Genomic DNA, 20,648 nt, shown 5'->3' with positions numbered 1-20,648 from the left:
CATACCCTGGCTGTTTTAGATGCCTTCCGACTCCAACATACCTGACTGAAATAAGCAGCTCATCAGCAAGCTCTGTCGATGCCTGAAACGATTGCGACCAAACGAATCAGGTGTGCTGGAGTCAGGAGGCATCTAAAAAAAACAGCCAGGATACAGCTCTCGAGGAACCCGAGGTTCCCTACACCTCAAGCGACCTCCCGTGATCGACCCGTTTCCGCACACGAATGCCATCGTGAGCAACAGCCACAACAGCCCACAAAGACAAACGAAACAGAAAAAGAAAAACCTTTGTGAAAATCACTGCCTAACTTCGTCGAGAGCTGACGCGGAGGCACGCGATGCACTTTTGCGGCGGCGTGTTCACTAATCGTAGCTCACGCGTGCCGTTGTCAAATGTTTGTCTCGGACATTCAAGTCAAGTCATCAGTATTTCTGGAGCACTTTCAAACAGCCATCGCTGCATACAAAGTGCTGTACACGGAGCAATTTAACATGCACAATAAACAGTAAGACAAATCGGTAATAAAGGCGGTAGAAAGCACCAAACAGTAAAACCAAGAACAAAACTAAGTCATGCGGAGTCGAATGCCAAAGAATACAAGTGAGTTTTGAGGAGGCTTTTGAAGATGGGCAGCGAGGAGGCTTGCCGAATGTTCAGTGGGAGGTCATTCCAGAGAGAGGGACCAGCAACAGAAAAGGCTCGACCCCCTCTGAGCCTCAGTTTAGTCCTTGGTACTTCTAATAATGTCTGGTCCACAGACCTGAAGCGCCGGGCAGGTGTGTAGCGGCGGATGAGCTCAGAGAGGTAAGGTGGCGCGAGATTATTCAGAGATTTGAAAACAAAGAGGAGGATCTCGAAAATAATTCTAAAATGAATGGGGAGCCAGGTTAGGAGTGCTCCCTCTTACGAGTACCAGTCAAGAGACTCCCATTCTCTGACAGTACCCTTCCGCCATCTCTTTCCATTTTCAAACGTTTTGGAAAAAGCTCCGGGGGGCCATTAGGGTGGCGCTAAAGAGCCACATGCCTTGCCCGAAGACGGCCGGGACAGGCTCCGGCCCCCCATAAGACAACCTTAGCTTCAAGCAAACGGCTTCCGAGGTGCGCCAGGTGGGCGCAGTTGCCTTTGGGAACCACCGTGCCGTCTTCTGCTCCGGCTGTTGGATTTCTGCAGGTTTTTCAAGAGGATGGAGGATGACGAACATCCGCTTTCTTTTTGGTTAGGTCCGCTTTTGAGCCATCGCAACAAAGCCGCAGCGCCGGTGGCTCCCGGGAGACCGCCGAAAGGCAATTTTGGGTCTCGCCGCCTTGCTGTAGGAAAACGGCAGCCGTGTGTCTCGGGGGTGGTCTGGTACCGGGCTCCACCCGGGTGGCGCTTGGTCCGCACTGTTAGTGAGCCAGACTCTTGCGTGCCATTTGCAAGATTGGTGGGATTCCCCGCTCGGTACTCGGCGCCAATGGTCTACCGCGGCGCCACGCATCAGGCGGGCGGCAGTCATCCAACAGCGTTTCCTGCTGTTTGGTCATTCCGATGAGTGAGCACAGGCGAGGACAGGCGTGTCCGCGTTGTGTCTCGCGCGGCAGCCTTGACTTTGAACATGCTAATTGTTTTGTGGCTTGCTTGCAATTGTCGCAGGATCGTGCTGGCGCCACTCTGTTGTGTTCCATACTCCACCGTCAATCAAACCGGAAACTGACTGGATTCTTTCCGCTCCCTCCGCCTTGCTTGAAGGCCTTCCCCAAAAACCCCGGTGGAGGCAAACGTCGGCGCACTCGCCGCGAAAGCACGAGGAGAATAAAAGGTAACCGAGTCAGTCGGAGTGTTCAACGTATGCGTCGAAGGGAGCCGAAGAAATACGCCCGCGGCCTTTCTACGAGCGGGCAATGCACGGGCCCCTGGCGCTTGAGGCCAAAGGACAGCCATCTTACCGTGCCACTTTGGACTCACCGCCTTTGCCGGGTTTTGGCCGCGGGCCCCGTTATCGGTGCTCCCTGGCTGGAGTCGCCAGTGCCATTCAAAGGGGGGGAGAATCAACGCATTCGAGTGAGGCGGGCAAAGTCAGGGGGACGTCTCCTGCCTCCGGCGATGCGTCCGGTCATTGACTGGATTATGTTTCAAAATGTTCCAAAAAGTTCCCAGGAGGCCGTTTTCTTCTGGGACTGGATTTGCCAGGGCAGGGACTGTCACGGTGCGCGGTGGTGGTGGACCCCAAAAAGCAGGCAGGAGAGAGGAGCAGGGTGTATTTGAAGAAGTGTATTGATAAAACACAGAAAACTAAATCCGAAACAAACAAAGTCCAAAGTAGGAAACAAAAACCATGACTGAAGCTCAAAACTATCAATAACAGAAACATGACCAGAAACATGACAAACAAACAAACATGACAGTAGCTAAGAGCACCAATGACTCAGTGTTCGGGCGGGAGTCCGTTTCTACAACTAATAATTACATAACGACCAACAGGTGTGCAGCTGCAGAGGGAGCCCTACAGTGCCACCTGTTGGTCCCAAACCAAATCATGACAGGGACAGGGTGGGGTGAGTCTCGCAGTTCCTTGGTCGGTAGGTTCGAGTTAGACCACGTTCAAGAGTATTTGCAAACACCTTTGAGCGAGTGCGGACACAGGAAATCCTTTTCAGACCAGTTGGGATCATGTTATCAATCAACTATTCCGTCTTCGTTTTTGGTTTAATCACACATGCCAAAGTCAATATTATCATAGGGTGAAGGGAGATGCTATGTGTGAAGGATAGCGCTCACATTTTCTCAGAATGTTCAAACAAGCATGCCAGTCAAAAAAAATCCTTGCGGTGCGCGCTGCGGTCACGATGTCAAGAAATAAAATAGAGAGCCGGAGTTCAAGAATTTGATGTGATGATATCTGATAACAAAGCCTGTCTTTTGGAACGAAATCTAAGTTAAACAAGACTGTATATTACATCTTTTATATTTCTGTTTCTGAAGAGGTTGCATTAACCGACAATTTTCTATCATTGACGGATTTTTTTTTAAGAGTGGACGGGGAAAATTTAAGGCCGTCCGTCATTTTTTTTTTTTTTGTTGTTGTTATTAAACTTTTTATCGAATTTATTTAAACGGAAAAAAGATAAACAATAAATAGAACCACATCAGTTCCGGGCTTCGAAATAGAGCATACATCACATAGACATTCCTGTGAGAGGGGTTACAATTAGCCATCCGTCATTTTGACGGGTTGAAAATTGGGCCGTAAACCACCGCGCAGTACATCCTTAAGAATCCAGCGCGGCACTTTAAGAGAGAGTAGCAGACAGACAAGGATGAATAATGACGGGTGGATACTCGACAGAGACCGGAAGGAGTTCTTTGAATTGTCATTGCAAGAGTTTAGTACAGGCGACTTGCTTTTTTGCGAACCACGGTCGCTCGTGGGAAAAACATTTTCACGGCCTCGAAAAAAAATTCAGCGAGAGAGAAGCCCGACCGCTCGGGCGGCCCGATCTTACCTCGACCAATGATGTCGCAGAGCACAACTGAAGGCACAGGAAGCACTGGCAATACATGATGTTATCAGGTCAACGCCAAATGAATCAGCGATGAATGCGAGCATCGGAACAGCCTCCTAGATGAAGATCGAGAAGAGGACCTCAACTTGAACCTTGCGGGACACCGTTACTGATCAGCCTGAAGTCTCGCTGCCGACCCTGAAAGGAAACGGACAAAAATCATTTCATTTCATCTCAAAAGCGGATCGCGCTCAACCGTGTCAAACACTTTGGCCAGATCAACGAATCTCCCTCGTGTGAGCACATCGTTATCGGCCGCTGATTGCATGTCATTGGCAAATGTTCGAAGAGCAAGGGGGGTCCTTTAATTGCTGTCCAGGGAGCGTGCTCATAAATGACCCGGAGAAGCTGGGCGGGAAAGTCACGGCGGGGACCTTCTGCAGTGGCCGCTGGTCAGACAAACGATGGAAAGGGTGGAATTCCCCAGGCTTGTCTGATTCCAGGGGGATGAGAAAGCTGGGTCCAGTCAGGTCGGGGGGGGGGGGGATCTGGGACCCACTCCGGTAGCTTGGCTCATTCGCTTTGAGCTCTTGGGTTCAGCAGGGGCGGAGAGCCACCCGATGGAACGACGAGTTCGTCACAGCCAAAAGACCGGCCCGAAGGGGCTGCCGGGCGGGCTTGGCCCAGCGGTCCACGCGTCAACCTCGGGATGGGCGGGTGGCGGCCCTCGGAGGAAAATGAGTCAGGAAGCCCAGCGGGTCCAAAAGGCCCGCCGAGGACAGCAAAGCCCTTCTTTACGTTTTTTGGAATCGTCCCTCGCTGCTCTCCAGGGGAGAGGGAATGCTTCTCGGCGCAACTTGGCGTGTTCTCTGCTGCCACCCGGTGGTCGGCCGGGCTCTCCTCACCTTTCCTCACAATTGCTGAGACGGCAGCGCGCGCAGCACAGCGATCGAACTGCCTGCGGCCTCCGCCACTCGGTTGGAGAGCACGCGGGCAGGCAGTGGTCCACAGTCAAATTGGTCATTGGAAGTTGAAGTACAATCGCCTCCCCCAACATGAGCAACACGTTGGACAAGAACTGCGAGTATGTGAGGCCCCGCCCCCTCCACTCTTCATGAGCAATTGAGGGTGAGTAACTTGGAAAGGTCCATCTGAATGGCCTGGGCTACAATCGATCCGCGATTCGGAGACTCGAAAACCGCCACCGTCGCTTTGGCCATGAAGCAGCCACAGGTGTTTGGCGTTTGGGTGAAAAGAGGCGGCGATTTGCACTTGTCCCGGAAGCTGGCAGCGGTCTCCATTTTAGAAGTGGGCTGGGAGGGGTCACACATGCGTCATGCCATGAGCGCTTCGGTGCCTCATTCCCCAGAGGGTGCGGCCGCAGGTCTGCTGCCATCTTCTGGCGAAATATAAAACAGATTTTTGGACACGCCCATCTTCTGCTCTGACCAACGCTGCTGACGGGCCACACGTTCTTCCTTTTATGCCACAGGCCGGAGACCGCAGGGGCTTCAAACACGACTGCGGGAATGCGTCAAGCCTCCATTCCGCTCATTAAAAATATCCAGAAAAGTATGTGAGCTCATTTGCCAGACTGTGAAATGCCACATGGGTGTGTGTGTGTGTGTTTATGCGCACATGGGCTAGCCATGGCAGCGTTTTACAGCGCCTTCAGAAAGCCACCAGTTTTGTTCTACCCGTTCAGCTGTCAATCAAGACATTCCTCGTGTTCCGAGGTGGTTTGTTGTCAAAATCTAAGGATGGAGAGGCAGAAACGAAACATTCAGTCCAGTTTTCTTGTGTGTTTTTAATGGTGTCGAGCCAAGAAAGGGTCAACGGGTGTGGCCATCCCCCCCCCCCGAAAAACGTCGGCGTGTGAACCAGAGCGGCTATTCTGCCATGACGCTGTCATTCCGTTTCGTCTATTGTACATGTCATGTGAAACATCGGAAGCCTCGCACAATCATTTCTTGCAGCAGACGCGCCGCTTGGCTTCACGATCATGTGGGAGGAGAGGCCAACTCGTCACTCCTTTAGCGCTCATGAATTCTGATTTTCGCGTCGCGCCCAATTCCAAAACGCCGTTTGTAGTGCGGCCCAAAAGAAGTCGAAGAACAACTCGTGCCAGCGTTGTCGCTTTTGTTAGAACTGACTTTCAAAAGCACGTTCATCTTTTGCCGGCGCAACCGAACCAATCGTATGAAGCATCAAGTGTCGGACAAAGATGAAAAGACATTATTTCTTGCGGAAATGTACAAATTTACAATATTTAAAAGGCGCATCACAAGACCAGCGCGAGCACGGCGGCGGCAATTGTGCCGGCGAAGGAGAACATCGGGACGCCGGCGCCGCTCGCTTGCGCTTGCGTCGATATGGTCAAGGATGCGTTCGCCGCCCTCGTTGCGAAACCGCCGGCCGAGGCCGCCACATAGGCCAGAGCCCGCATGTTGGCCGTCTCCGTGTCGAGAGGTTGTCCCGCCATGGTGGTGATCACAGCCAGGTCTGCCGCTTGTCTGGTGGTTTCGGTGGCCGCCAGCGTTATGGACGCCACGTTCTGGACGGCCAGTAGAGTTAAAACCTCATCAAAGTTATCCTGCGAAGTTTCGTCCAACGTGCCTTGCAACCTGCTTATCAACGCTCTCCAGTCGACGTCGACATCCCTGGCCGCTTGGCGGGCCTCCATGATGGTTTCTGTCGTCGCTCCGGCGGAGGCCACGTTTTGCGCAGCCGTCGCCGCCCTGGAAGCTATTCCGGCCGCCTCCGCGGCCACGTTTGCCAATTCTACTTCCAAGGCCGATCCATTGTTAGATGCCGCCGCGGCCGCGTCGGCTGCGTCGCCGGCCGCGCTACTGGCCGCGAGTCCGGCGTTCACCGCCGAGGTCAGGGTAACTCCTCCGTTGGTCAGTGAGAGGGCGGCGCTCGCCGCGTCCTCTGCGACGGTTAACGCGTCTCTGGCCGCCGATTCTGCTCCCGAGCCGGCCGCCGCCGCCGAGCACGTCGCGGTGATGGCAGCGGCTGAGGCGGTCAAGCCCACCCCTATTGACTCCTGCGCCAAGCTGAGTGCCGTTCTTTCGGGACGGTTTTGCACCAGTTCCCTCGCCGATTGGGTTGTCGCATTTGCAACAGTCGCTAAACTCTGTGTGCCTGATAAAGTGTCTGCCGATTCGGCGGCGATTCCGGCAACCTCTGTCAGCAACGCGACCTCTCCTGCACCCTCAATGGCTGCAAACTCTTCCGGGGTAAGCGTGGATGACGGCGGACGCGAAAATAGCTCTCTGGCTTCCCTCGACACTGTCACAAGTTCGCCTGCAGTGTCGGAAAACTCTCCTGGATCTCCCATGACCGCTTGCGTGGCCACCGCCGCCGCGTCGAGCGACACCTGTGCCGCTTCCTCGTCAATGCCTCCTGACGGCGACGCCGCTTCCGCCGCCGCGTCCGCCGCCGCGGCCACCGCTTCCGCCGCCTCGGCCGCTCTCGCCGCGGCCTCTCGAGCCTCCTCTGGGTCCGCATCTCCGTTTGCCACCGACAACGCCGCAACGTTTGCCGCGTCTGCGCTGTCCAAGGCGGCGTCGATGAGATCGTCGAGATCCGCTCCCGTACCTGTTGCGGTAACGGTCGCCGCCGAAGCGGCGAGGCTCGCCGCCGCCGCCGCCAGGGAGGCTTCCCTTGAGGCTTGGATAGCCTCAGTTGACACTCCGGCGGCCTCCGCCGCCGCCCCCGCGCTTTGTGCGGCACTCTGGATCTGTAGGACGGCTAATTCGCCAGCCAACTCGGCTTCCGCATCTCCTCCGGTTGGCGCCACGGCTCGCTCCGCTGTGTCTAGCGCAGCTTGAGCCTGCGCTGCCGTTTGTTCTGCCAAGGCAGCCGAGCTGCTGGCCGCCTCGATGGCCTGTCTTACGCTGGCCTCGACATCTGGCGGGAGGTCTGCTGAATTGAGCAACTCTTGTAGCTCTTGCGCTGCCATCTCGGCCTCTCGGTTGGCATTTCTCGCGTCTTGGATGATCGATGCCGCATTTTCCGGCGTGATTCCAGAACCCGTAACATTTGCCGCTAGGGCAGACGTCGTCGCGGCCGATCTCGCTATCGTTGCCGCGTTTTGGGCCGCCGCCGAGAGTTGTGCCGCGAGTGGGGCCAGTTCCCCGCTCGTGTCGTTCGCAGCTTCTTCTGCTCTCATGGCGGCAATTTCGGAAGCGGCCGCGGCATTGTCTGCCGCCGCCGCCGCTGCAGTTGCATCGATTGTGCCTTGTGAAAACTCCAGCGCAGCATCGGCTGCTTCCTCGGCAGCATCGGCTGCGTCCTCGGCAGCCGATGAAGCTTCCTCCGCAGCCGCTTCTGCTTCTGAGGACCCCCCTGAAACTGCGGCCGTTGCCGCCGCGGCCGAGCTGGCCAATAATGCTGCCGTCGATGCCGCAGTGGAGGACGCCGCCACGGCCGTCTCTGCTGATCTTCGGATTGCAACTTCTCGAACCGTTTCATTAGCTGGGACTTCATCTGGGGTAGTGGCTGTGTCGTCGCTGGTTACGCCGCCAGAGGTTGGGCCTTCATCGGGTGTACCGTCTTGACCGTCGGGCGTCGGGGTGACATCGGTCGACCCGTCGGGATCCTGGGAGTCAGTGTTTTGACCGTCGGGGGTCGGGGTGACATCGGTCGACCCGTCCGGATCCTGGGAGTCAGTGTTTTGACCGTCGGGGGTCGGGGTGACATCGGTCGACCCGTCCGGATCCTGGGAGTCAGTGTTTTGACCATTGGGCGTCGGGGTGACATCGGTCGACCCGTTGGGATCTTGGGGGTCATCGGTTACCTGGAGAAGCACTCGACCACTGGCACCATGTCGCTCAAGTCCCTCAGCCATGGTTCCTGTTTCAATGGAGCGCTTTTGTCAGACATCCAACATCACGACACGAAGCTCTGGATTGTAATATTCCGTTCAGATTACTTACCAAAGAACACAAGTACACAAATCAAGGTCTTAAGAATCATTGCCATGCTTTTTTGTTCCCTGTTGTGCCAAAGCAAATGCGGCGTTTTCCTGTAGAAATGAGGACCAGAGAAAAAGAACAACACTCAGGTGTTATTAAGGCAAAATTCCATTGAGTCCCCAAATATTTCCTCTTTTCTAAAAAAACGTTTGGACTTTTTTAGAAAAGTGGCAAATTGTCAGAAACACTGCAAGAATGCTTACCACGAACATGTTTGTTTTGCCCTGCCTTGTCTCTGCCAGTGTATGATGATTATTAGGAAGGCGAGTTGACATTGCAGGGGTGAACATTAGGCTTCATAAACGGCAACAAAGATAGTCCTACGAACCGGTCGCGCAACGTTCCGCGTCATTCGTGGCGAACTACTGGACATCGGTAAACCAACCCGACCTGTTGGGCTTTGGCTTTCTCGGACGATAGAATCCGGCGGCCGGCAGGCGGCGAGTAAGAGCGGCACCGTCTTCACGTCACCGACAAACAGACTGCGTGCGCGGCGAAAGGGTGGCAACCCGCTCGGCTCTCGGGAGAAAGTCCATCCTCTTGGCAAGAAAATGGACTGTCAGAGCGTAGGAACGAGTCGAATCGGGGAACTGTTCAGTTGAAATCAAACTGGAGGTGGTCGATTGGCGAGGGGGGTCAGTGCGAGCGGATCACGCGACTTCAGACGTCGTCCGCAGGCAGCCAGCCGCCCACCCTCATCGGGTCGGCATCGAGGCAGGCGCCAACTAATGCCAGCAATGTGAGGACTTTGCCAGGAGGGGGTGCCAAATTCTGGATGGGATGGACAGGAACAGAAAGGATGCCCCGTCCCGGCCGGACCTCTCACCGTTCCTGCGTCCACCCCGAAGACAACGACTCGAAACAGTCGAGGCGTGGTCCGGAGAGTCCGCGCAGCTTTGACAAAACGGGGCCAACTCGCAGGTGGCGCTTCGACCTTCCGCGCGGGGAGAAGAGTCCTCTGTGGCTCCGGAGGACTTTGCCTCTGCCGCGCCGCGCCGGGGCGAGCGCCTCAGTACTGGTACTCGGACCACTGCCGTTGCCAGAAAACATCGCGGTGCACACGCCGCATTCTCTTTGTCCACACCGTTTTTGACGCCGAGCTGATCTTTTTGGCTCGGAATGAAGTACGTAAACGAGACGACTTGAAATTTTGATCTGTTGTCAACGTCAGCCTTTCCCACATTCTACAAGTCCCGTTTTGTGAAGATTGACGCTTGAAGGTTTACCGTGTCCAAACTCGACCGTCTCATTGGCTAAACAAAACCAAGCGAGCCAAATGGGTTCCTCGCGTGCCCTTCTACCAATCGCAAGCCAGATGTGTGCGAAATGACTTCAAGAAGAAACTTACTTACTTACCCGTACTTGAGACGAGTCCGCTGTCGATACCCTGAGCGGAGCTGCGGCGGAGTTGCGCGTGTGCTTGTGTGTGACTCTGTTGGTCCTGCTCCAACGTTATATGTCGCCTCCTCACCGGCTCGTGATCATTTGTAAAGAGTGTGACCTTCAGTTGAGTCCTGTCCTCGTTGAGGCGAGGCCTTAATTGTTCAACCGCCACTCCTTCCTCTGGTGAACGGGAGGAATTGTTTGCTAATGCCTTTGTGCGTAATCAAGACACGAATCTCGTCGAGCGACATTGCTTGTGCCGTGTGTAATTGGCCAATTAAGCCACTAACGTCAATGCTAAATGAGTCCCAAAGGGAACAAGTTGCGATTGGCAAAGTCACCGCCGATGCCGTCCACCGGCGACCATTGCGCCGATGTGTTGCGGGCGCGGTTCTCCGATGGATGAACCTCAAGTGCGCGGCCGATGTGTTCATCGTGTTTTCCTGTTGATCGGCGCCAGGAGCAAGGGGCCGGGGTGCCGCATCTCCCGCCGCCAAGCTCCAGGGGAGAAAAGTCGAGAGTCGACGTGCTTCAAAAGCATGCTCCCCTTCCCCCAAACCGTGGACCGGTTTCACGTGACCACACCTTTTAACCGAGTGGCGTCGTCACCGACGCAACTGGAGACGATGAGCGAAACGGAGGCAGCTGTTTTTGGTTTTGTTTTTCCGACGTTGCCTTTCCTCCTTCCTCCTCGTTTTGTTTCTGCATGTCCTCATCACCCCGGTCCCTAGCGTTCATCGGTCAGCCCCCTCCGACCTGGACCACCCGCCTCGGGATGGCATGCGTGACACGCCCGAATGTCTCGCGCTTCATCGCGCTTTCGGATGAGCCCGGAGGAAATGGAATCGGGTGGCCGCTGCGAAGTTTTGTGCACCCCCCGGTGTCCGCGACCGTCACATGCAGGTTGCAAAAGCGCCTGGCGAACCCTGCTTTGGGTTTGACCAAACAGATTTCCGGAGCGTGGAGGGAATCGAATTGGTATTTGACTTTTATTTGGTCTCCCGAAGGAGAAAGTCATCTCGGAGGACAGACGATGCCGCGACCTACCTTGGACAATAAATACATGACAGCGTCCTCATGTCCTGCCGCTTGTCTGTCAGCCTCCCTCAAATTGTTTATTAATAACGCTGACAGCCTGCAGTATGAATGACTTTTGAATATGGATTCAGTTTCCAGAGAGGAGTCCGAAACCTCCTTCCTGAGTTTTGGGAGTGTAGCGCACGGGAAGGATTGTCTAAAGTGTCGTTGGTCTGTTGAATAACGGTCTGGATATACATGTCCCTGCGAGCAGGGGGCGGGTGCCGCCCCATTGTCTTCCCTGCTGTCTTAACCAAGCCGGTCAGCTTCGTATTTCGCAGTTAGGTTCTCGAACCGACCGGTTATTCCGAAGCGCGGGACTGACTCACTGGTCGCTCTGTCGAAAATCTCTCAGACAATTTTGATTTCCCCGTCCATTACTGCGGGTGTGCATCAGCCATCGGATTTGATCGCCTCGGTGGGCTTAAATATGCGATGTGCAGTGGCGGGCCGTGCATTTCAACCTTAGGCCTTCAGTGATGTCACATACATGAACACAATATAGGCTGGTCAGCACTTAATTTCAGGAGCATTTAAAACCATCAAGTATGCGTGCACAATTAAGAGCAGGAAACTAAATGTACAAATATTGTCAAAACTAAAAAGATTGAAAAAATACCATATAAAATGCCACGCAAATTACGCTGTGTGATCTTAAACAAGTCTGTCCAATAAATTGCGCAATGTCGCAGTTTCATGTAAGACACCAACCACACAATAACAAAACAAACTATTCTTTGAAAATAAAGTAAACAGATCATGTGCATTTTGAAAATCGGCGATACAACAGCAAATAACTGAAAATGTTGAGCAGCTGAGATTGAACGAACTTTAGTGCACGCAGCTGACAACAATGAGCCATTATAAATTGCAGGTGAGCCGATTTATTTGATACATTTTTGTATCTTTGTCATTTTATTTCGTTACCATTCATTTAATACTCACGAAATAAAATGACAAGAAGAAATGTAAAATAAAATTCATTTACTCACCAATGTAGTGCCGGTTCACTGAGCTGCACATCTACGCGAGTGTCCCCCATACGTTTTTAAACGCACCGTAGCTTGTAAGAGCCCGTGCTCTGATGTTTCCTTGCTGCCTTGGGTCAATCCAATGCTTCAATGGGTAAATCCAGTGTGGCTCCAAACACCAAATCGGTCCGTTGCAAGCTACCGGCATTCCCAGCAGTATAATTTGCAGCGTGTCTCAGAGGCTGTGAGCCACGGGCACCGTTCATAATTGCTCGTCTGAAAATGACAGACAAACCCTTTTACTTGCTGGGACAGGCTAGCTAGCGCAGGAATTGGGTGACCTCTTCGCACAATATCCAGCTTTTCCTGGAAGGTCCGTCTTGAAAATTGTGTGGAAAGTAGGCCCGCAACCAGATCAATGTCTTCTTCTTCAGCCATTTTGGGTTAAATGCATCGATAGCTCCCTCTAGCAGGCGCTAATCCAATCACCGAACGCGCACGTCTAGTGTCCGACGTAAGGCCTTCTCGCTGGCCCCGGTGCGCAGACTCGCGATCTGATTGGCTATTGCACAATGACTGTGCCCGTTCATTTAAAGCGCACAGGGGCCCGAGCAAGTTTAATTTACCTGGCAACACAAGCTAGCTGAAATATGATTGGTTAAAATCCCTACCATAATGAGTTATTTATCGAGTTATTTAAAATAAGCCACTCGACTAAGTGGAAATAATATGACGTAAAGAATACAGAGAATCATTTTGTTGAAATATTTATAAAAATAACATGAATTACATTTATGTTATTGTATGAATGTTTAGGCCAGCAGAGAAGGCCTTGCTGGCCCTGAGGGTCCGCCACTGGCGATGTGGAAGATGATGAATTGCCCAAAGTCGAGACTGTCTGCAGTTGCTTCCGCATCTCTTGCCAAGTCGCGTCATCATGGTCACCATTATCGGTACAGTCAAAGTTCCTGTTGACGTCGACCAGCTGATTGCAGTTCAATGTGTTACCGAGACTGGAGAGAGGAGGTCAGCCCTCTGGCGGGATGCGAAACCGATAGATTCGCCACGTGACAAGACCACCGGCCGGGTAATGCCAGACCTTAGGAGCATGATGAGTGCGGTGACCGAGATGCCCGTCGTTCAGGAGGAATAAGAAGACCCATATGAGCACATTTTCCATCAGTTCTCGGGGCACGGCTCACCCTTGTGGTGGGCTCGAGCGACGGCGGCGGCGGCGGCAGAGGCAGAGAGGAAGCAATTCAGTCCAGTGGTTTTAATTGCATTGGGTCGAGAACGAAACAACACTCCAACAGGGCGAGCAAAAATGCAGGCTTCCCGTACTTATGCCCGACAAAACACTCTTTGTACTGCGTCACAGCTGAAGTTGAAGTGCAATTCATGCATTCATTGTTGCTTTTGTCTTGACTGACTTTCATGACGTCCACCACGAAGTCCGAGGCACATTTATCTTGAGCCGGCGTTTCACACTCAATGACAAGGTGCATATATCAAACATACATTAGAACACAAGCATAAATAGATGGCTTTCTTCACAAAATTCACAAGTCCTTGATGTAAAACACGCTTCACAACATTAGCGGGAGCACGGCGGCGCCCAACATCGCAGTAAGCGACAGCACCGGGATGTTAGCGCCGCTCGTCTGCGTATCCGTACCCGCGGCCGCGGCCGCGGCCACCGACGTGCTTGCCGTTCGCACCGCCACGTTGGCGGACGAGGCGGCCGCCGAAGCGAAAGTTTGCATCGTCTCCGTCTCAGTGGCGAGGCGTTCGTCCGCCGCGGTCGTCGTCGCGGCCAACTCTGCCACCCGTCTGGTGAAGTCCGTGACCACCTGGCCCGTGGACGCCACGCCCAGGGTCGCCAGCTCGTCCACGACCTGCCCGCAGCCGTCCTGCGAAGCCCCCGTCAGCATGTCTTGCAACCTGCTGGTCAAGTCTACCCAGTCTCTGTCCACGTCCTGGGCCACTTGGCGGGCATCCTCGATGGTTTGCGTCGTGGCTTCTGCGGAGGCCACGTTCTGCGCCGCCGCCGCCGCCCTGGAAGCTATTGCGGCCGCCTCCGCGGCCAAGCCGGCCAACTCCACGTCGGCGGCCGATCCGTTTTGAGACGCCGCCGCCACGGCCGCGTCGGCCGCCCGGCCGGCGGCGCTACTGGCCGCGAGTCCGGCATCCACCGTTGAGGTCAGAGTACCTTGGCCGTTACCCAGCGAGCCGGAGGCGTCCGCCGCCTCCTCTGCCGCCGTTAACGCGGCTCTCGCCGCCTCTTCCGCTCCCTGGCCGGCCGCGACTGCCGAGGTCGTCGCGGTGATCGCTGCGACTGAGGATGTGAAGCCGACCACGAGGGAATCTTGTGCCAAGCTGAGCGCCGTTCCCTGCGGAAGGTTTTGCACCATTTCCGTCGCCATTTGTGTCATTGTGGTTGCCGATCTCACCAGGGCTTCTGCGCCCTCTGAATCGTCTGCGGTTCCTGCGATGATTCCAGTGGCTTCCGCCAGCAAAGCGACCTGCTCTGCATCCTGAATCGCCGCCGTCGTTTCAGGTGTCTGCATGGATGACGCCGGGCTTCCAAACAGTTCCGCGGCATTTCGGGATATCGTGGCAAATTGCGCTGCGGTGTCGGAAAACTCTCCTGGATCTCCCATGACCGCTTGCGTGGCCACCGCCGCCGCGTCGAGCGACACCTGTGCCGCTTCGGCATCAATCCTTCCTGACATCGACGCCGCTTCCGCCGCCGCGGCCACCGCTTCCGCCGCCTCGGCCGCTCTCGCCGCGGCCTCTCGAGCCTCCTCTGGGTCCGCATCTCCGTTTGCCACCGACAACGCCGCAGCGTTTGCCTCATCCGCGCTGTCCAAGGCGGCGTCGATGAGATCGTCGAGATCCGCTCCCGTACGTGCCGCGGTAACAGTTGCCGCAGAGGCGGCGAGGGTCGCCGCCGCCGCCGCCAGGGAGGCTTCCCTTGAGGCTTGGACAGCCGCTGTTGGGCTTCGGGCAGCCTCTCCCGCCGCCGCCCCCGCGCTTTGTGCGGCACTCTGGATCTGTAGGACGGCTAATTCGCCAGCCAACTCGGCTTCCGCATCTCCTCCGGTTGGCCCCGCGGCTCGCTCTGCTGTGTCGAGCGCAGCTTGAGCCTGCGCTGCCGTTTGTTCTGCCAAGGCAGCCGAGCTGCTGGCCGCCTCGATGGCCTGTCTTACGCTGGCCTCGACATCTGGCGGGAGGTCTGTTGAATTGAGCAACTCTTGTAGCTCTTGCGCTGCCATCTCGGCCTCTCGGTTGGCATTTCTCGCGTCTTGGATGATCGATGCCGCATTTTCCGGCGTGATTCCAGAACCCGTAACATTTGCCGCTAGGGCAGACGTCGTCGCGGCCGATCTCGCTATCGTTGCCGCGTTTTGGGCCGCCGCCGAGAGTTGTGCCGCCAGTGGGGCCAGTTCCCCGCTCGCGTCGTCCGCAGCTTCTTGTGCTCTCATGGCGGCAATTTCGGAAGCGGCCGCTGCATTGTCTGCCGCCGCCGCCGCTGCGGTTGCATCGATTGTGCCTTGAGAAAACTCCAGCGCAGCATCGGCTGCTTCCTCGGCAGCTTCCTCGGCAGCCGATGAAGCTTCTTCCACGGCTGCTTCTGCTTGTGAGGACACCCCTGAAACTGCGGCCGTTGCTGTCGCAGCTGAGCTGGCCAATAATGTTGCTGCTGATGTGGCAGTGGTGGATGCTGCCAAGGCCGTCTCTGCTGATCTTCGGGTTGCAACTTCTCGAACCGTTTCAGTCATTGGGACGTCTGGGGTGCTGGCTGTGTCGTCACTGGTTACGCCGCCAGAGGTTGTACTGCCAGAGCCCGGGGAGGCAGAGCTCACGCTGGAAGGCATGCTGTCAGTGCTGCTCACAGGCGATGGCGTGCTGACGCCGCTCACAGGCGATGGCGTGCTAACAGGCGATGGCGTGCTGACGCCGCTCACAGGCGATGGCGTGCTGACGCCGCTCACAGGCGATGGCGTGCTGACGCCGCTCACAGGGGATGGCGTGCTGACGCCGCTCACAGGCGATGGCGTGCTGACGCCGCTCACAGGCGATGGCGTGCTGACGCCGCTCACAGGCGATGGCGTGCTGACGCCGCTCACAGGCGATGGCGTGCTGACGCCGCTAACGCCGGAGAGGGTGCTGCCGCCGCTAACGCCGGAGACGGTGCTGCCGCCGCTAACGCTGGAGAGGGTGCTGCCACCGCTAACGCTGGAGACGGTGCTTCCGGCGCTAACGCTGGAGAGGGTGCTGCCACCGCTAACGCTGGAGACGGTGCTTCCGCCGCTAACGCTGGAGAGGGTGCTGCCACCACTAACGCCGGAGACAGTGCTGCCGCCGCTAACACTGGAGAGGGTGCTGCCGCCGCTAACGCTGGACACGGTGCTGCCACCGCTAACGCTGGAGAGGGTGCTCCCGCCGCTAACGGCGGAGACTGTGCTGCCGACGCTACCGCTGGAGAGGGTGCTGCCACCACTAACGCCAGAGACAGTGCTGCCACCGCTAACACTGGAGAGGGTGCTGCCGCCGCTAACGCTGGACACGGTGCTGCCACCGCTAACGCTGGAGAGGGTGCTCCCGCCGCTAACGGCGGAGACTGTGCTGCCGCCGCTAACGCCGGAGACGGTGCTGCCGCCGCTAACGCTGGAGAGGGTGCTGCCACCACTAACGCCAGAGACTGTGCTGCCGCCGCTAACGCTGGAGAGGGTGCTCCCGCCGCTTACGGCGGAGACTGTGCTGCCGCCGCTAACGCCGGAGAGGGTGCTGCCACCGCTAACGCCGGAGACGGTGCTGCCGCCGCTAACGCTGGAGAGGGTGCTGCCACCGCTAACGCTGGAGACGGTGCTTCCGGCGCTAACGCTGGAGAGGGTGCTTCCGGCGCTAACGCTGGAGAGGGTGCTGCCACCGCTAACGCTGGAGACGGTGCTTCCGCCGCTAACGCTGGAGAGGGTGCTGCCACCACTAACGCCAGAGACTGTGCTGCCGCCGCTAACGCTGGAGAGGGTGCTCCCGCCGCTTACGGCGGAGACTGTGCTGCCGCCGCTAACGCCGGAGAGGGTGCTGCCACCGCTAACGCTGGAGACGGTGCTTCCGCCGCTAACGCTGGAGAGGGTGCTGCCGACGCTACCGCTGGAGAGGGTGCTGCCACCACTAACGCTGGACACGGTGCTGCCACCGCTAACGCTGGAGAGGGTGCTCCCGCCGCTAACGCTGGAGACGGTGCTTCCGCCGCTAACGCCGGAGAGGGTGCTGCCACCGCTAACACTGGAGAGGGTGCTGCCGCCGCTAACGCTGGACACGGTGCTGCCACCGCTAACGCTGGAGAGGGTGCTCCCGCCGCTAACGGCGGAGACTGTGCTGCCGCCGCTAACGCCGGAGACGGTGCTTCCGCCGCTAACGCTGGAGAGGGTGCTGCCGACGCTACCGCTGGAGAGGGTGCTCCCGCCACTAACGCCGGAGACGGTGCTGCCGCCGCTAACGCTGGAGAGGGTGCTCCCGCCGCTAACGGCGGAGACTGTGCTGCCGACGCTACCGCTGGAGAGGGTGCTGCCACCACTAACGCCGGAGACAGTGCTGCCGCCGCTAACACTGGAGAGGGTGCTGCCGCCGCTAACGCTGGACACGGTGCTGCCACCGCTAACGCTGGAGAGGGTGCTCCCGCCGCTAACGGCGGAGACTGTGCTGCCGACGCTACCGCTGGAGAGGGTGCTGCCACCACTAACGCCAGAGACAGTGCTGCCACCGCTAACACTGGAGAGGGTGCTGCCGCCGCTAACGCTGGACACGGTGCTGCCGCCGCTAACGCTGGACACGGTGCTGCCGCCGCTAACGCTGGAGAGGGTGCTCCCGCCGCTTACGGCGGAGAGGGTGCTCCCGCCGCTTACGGCGGAGACTGTGCTGCCGCCGCTAACGCCGGAGAGGGTGCTGCCACCGCTAACGCTGGAGACGGTGCTTCCGCCGCTAACGCTGGAGAGGGTGCTGCCGACGCTACCGCTGGAGAGGGTGCTCCCGCCGCTAACGCCGGAGACGGTGCTGCCACCGCTAACGCTGGAGAGGGTGCTCCCGCCGCTAACGCCGGAGAGGGTGCTGCCGCCGCTAACGCCGGAGACGGTGCTTCCGCCGCTAACGCTGGAGAGGGTGCTGCCGACGCTACCGCTGGAGAGGGTGCTCCCGCCACTAACGCCGGAGACGGTGCTGCCGCCGCTAACGCTGGAGAGGGTGCTCCCGCCGCTAACGGCGGAGACTGTGCTGCCGACGCTACCGCTGGAGAGGGTGCTGCCACCACTAACGCCGGAGACAGTGCTGCCGCCGCTAACACTGGAGAGGGTGCTGCCGCCGCTAACGCTGGACACGGTGCTGCCACCGCTAACGCTGGAGAGGGTGCTCCCGCCGCTAACGGCGGAGACTGTGCTGCCGACGCTACCGCTGGAGAGGGTGCTGCCACCACTAACGCCAGAGACAGTGCTGCCACCGCTAACACTGGAGAAGGTGCTGCCGCCGCTAACGCTGGACACGGTGCTGCCGCCGCTAACGCTGGAGAGGGTGCTCCCGCCGCTTACGGCGGAGACTGTGCTGCCGCCGCTAACGCCGGAGAGGGTGCTGCCACCGCTAACGCTGGAGACGGTGCTTCCGCCGCTAACGCTGGAGAGGGTGCTGCCGACGCTACCGCTGGAGAGGGTGCTCCCGCCGCTAACGCCGGAGACGGTGCTGCCACCGCTAACGCTGGAGAGGGTGCTCCCGCCGCTAACGCCGGAGAGGGTGCTCCCGCCGCTAACGCCGGAGAGGGTGCTGCCGCCGCTAACGCCGGAGAGGGTGCTGCCGCCGCTAACGCCGGAGACAGTGCTGCCACCGCTAACGCCTGTGACGGTGCTGACAGTGCTTCCTGTGGACTGGCTAGTCATCTGGAGGAGTGCTCTCCCTATGCCGTGTACAGGACGTCTGTCCTTTGGGTGGCTGTCAGTTCCTGTTTTCAGTGAGATTTTGCATTAGATATCTCGCAGGTTGACATCAAGCTTCAAGATTGCGATATGTTGTTCAGATCACTTACCATGAAGGAGAAGTAAAAAGATGAATGTTTTTATGATCATCGTGATGCCTTTCTGCTTCCGATGCCACAAAGAAAATCTGATCATGTCCTGTAAAAATGATGAGAAAGCACAACATTTGAAGGTGACATTCAGCGACTTCCAAAAATAATCTCCTTTTCGCAAGGGCTGCTCAATCTTTCTCACGCTCTCAAGATATTGTGTCGAGGCTGTGAGTTCAACCTTCAAACTGTTGTCTATCCTTTCCTGGGCTCAAAAATTGGACGCCCGTGAGACAAATGACTTTCTCTTCATTGTTCTCGCTTCAAAGAAGAGCCGTCGAAAATGTTCAAATGAGAACCAATCACAGCGACCAAAAAGCGGGGCCGACCGGAGCAGGCATACTCTCGGGAAACCTCTTTCCATAATTAAAAAAGAAACAAACCAAAAAAACTGAGCACGTCCCCTGAGCTTCAAAGGAGGCAGGAAGATGAAATAAGACAAGGCAGAGTGCAAAGAAGCAACATCTTGGAAGGACCTGGAGACGCTTTGAAAAACGAGACGCTCAAGTCTTCAGCGTCCGAGCTATTGGATAAACGTTTCCACGCAGCCAAAGTCACTTCTACCATCACACCCTCATTCCTCGGTGGCTGTCCGCGGGAGTTGACATCTTTTTTTTTCTCCATACTTTTATATATCCTTGACCAAGTTGCCGCTTTCACCCGCAGCACCGACAACCCCCCCGTTCCCGCTGCCATCGGGTTCCGGAGTCCGGTTGTCAGAGCGGACGGGCCGCGTCGTTCCGGAACCGTATCGGTCTCACTGCCCCCGCGCCAACTTCCGACTGTGCAACCGCCTTCGCCCACCGCTCGACCCAAACAGCGCCGCCATCCCGGTCGCATCCCCATTCGGACGGCCTCGTTGCCGTTTGCCCATAAGCTCGACCCGTAAACTCCAACTGGTCCGGAGCGCTCGCAACCAGAGCGGCCGTCCGCCAGTCGCATCTCACGGGCTCGGCGACGCCGCTGGCCCCCCATCAACAATGCCAGCGGGACTCGCAGGTCCGCCTTCACCGTCAGCCTCGTCGAGCCCCACCTCGCCCCCGCAGGGCCCGGAGCCTCGCCTTCAGCCGCCCTGCCCCTCAACTCCCTTCGCCTGTTCCGACATCAGGAACGCGGACGACTTATTATCCAAATGTTCAAACCTTCCTTTTCAGCTCGGCCTTTTTTTTTGGGGGGGGGGGGGGGGGGGGGGGGGGACAACCACAGCAGGGCCCAACCCTGCTGTGGTTGTCCTGATGGTCGGCGGCAAAGCCTTTGTCTGCATTTGTTTGCGGTACATTCGATGGTTCTTTTCCCCGTGTTTCAAGTGCCACGTACGGTGACCTCGCGTGGCTCGAAAAGAACTTCGTAACATCGACCGCAGGTCCTGGATCAATCCCTTCCACCTCCTTCTACCGAGCGCACCGCCGAATCCGATTTCCAAATTTGGACCTGCTGTCAACAGAACACCTCTTGAAAATGGATTGGAATGTACTCACCGCACTCATTCAAGTCAATTGTTCGATATCCTGTGCGTAGCTCGACTGAGTCCTTTACGTTCCGACTTCAGTCCTTCTCCAAGGTTCAATGTCATCTTGCAGCCGCATGGCGTTGGCTTATGAAGAGCGGAAGCAAAGTCTGGTCACGCCCTCCTTTAAG

At 57.0% G+C, this 20,648-nt stretch overlaps 2 protein-coding genes across 2 annotated transcripts; both read right to left on the bottom strand.

Annotated features, from left to right (window-relative positions):
• Positions 1-5,278: 5,278 nt before the first annotated feature.
• Positions 5,279-8,964, bottom strand: LOC127603519 (aggrecan core protein-like). The gene is made up of 2 exons (XM_052069839.1): positions 8,427-8,964; positions 5,279-8,343 (listed from the first exon to the last, which is right to left on the bottom strand). Exons 1-2 carry the CDS (start codon positions 8,470-8,472, stop codon positions 5,768-5,770), a joined length of 2,622 nt encoding a protein of 873 aa, XP_051925799.1. The 5' UTR covers positions 8,473-8,964; the 3' UTR covers positions 5,279-5,767.
• Positions 8,965-13,154: 4,190 nt separating this feature from the next.
• On the bottom strand, positions 13,155-20,648 carry LOC127603512 (uncharacterized transmembrane protein DDB_G0289901-like). Its single transcript, XM_052069826.1, has 4 exons — positions 20,489-20,648; positions 18,972-19,059; positions 17,735-18,887; positions 13,155-15,733 (listed from the first exon to the last, which is right to left on the bottom strand). The coding sequence occupies exons 1-4, from the start codon at positions 20,495-20,497 to the stop codon at positions 13,483-13,485; spliced, it is 3,501 nt and encodes a 1,166-aa protein (XP_051925786.1). The 5' UTR covers positions 20,498-20,648; the 3' UTR covers positions 13,155-13,482.

This window comes from Hippocampus zosterae, chromosome 7 (genome assembly GCF_025434085.1).
Source record: "Hippocampus zosterae strain Florida chromosome 7, ASM2543408v3, whole genome shotgun sequence".
NCBI classification, from domain to species: Eukaryota; Metazoa; Chordata; class Actinopteri; order Syngnathiformes; family Syngnathidae; genus Hippocampus; species Hippocampus zosterae.
The sequence above is the reverse complement of the archived record's forward strand: the minus strand, read 5'-3'. Positions and strand labels throughout refer to the sequence as shown.

Bases quoted from the DNA above. Each gene is read 5' to 3' on its own strand.
- LOC127603519 (XM_052069839.1), bottom strand. From the start codon at position 8,472: ATGGCAATGATTCTTAAGACCTTGATTTGTGTACTTGTGTTCTTTG. The intron at 8,344-8,426 runs GTAAGTAATCTG...CCATTGAAACAG, and splicing joins TTGTGTACTTGTGTTCTTTG to GAACCATGGCTGAGGGACTT.
- LOC127603512 (XM_052069826.1), bottom strand. The intron at 18,888-18,971 runs GTAAGTGATCTG...CACTGAAAACAG, and splicing joins CTTTTTACTTCTCCTTCATG to GAACTGACAGCCACCCAAAG. The intron at 15,734-17,734 runs GTCCAGCGTTAG...GGGCTCTGGCAG, and splicing joins GTTAGCGGCGGCAGCACCGT to TACAACCTCTGGCGGCGTAA.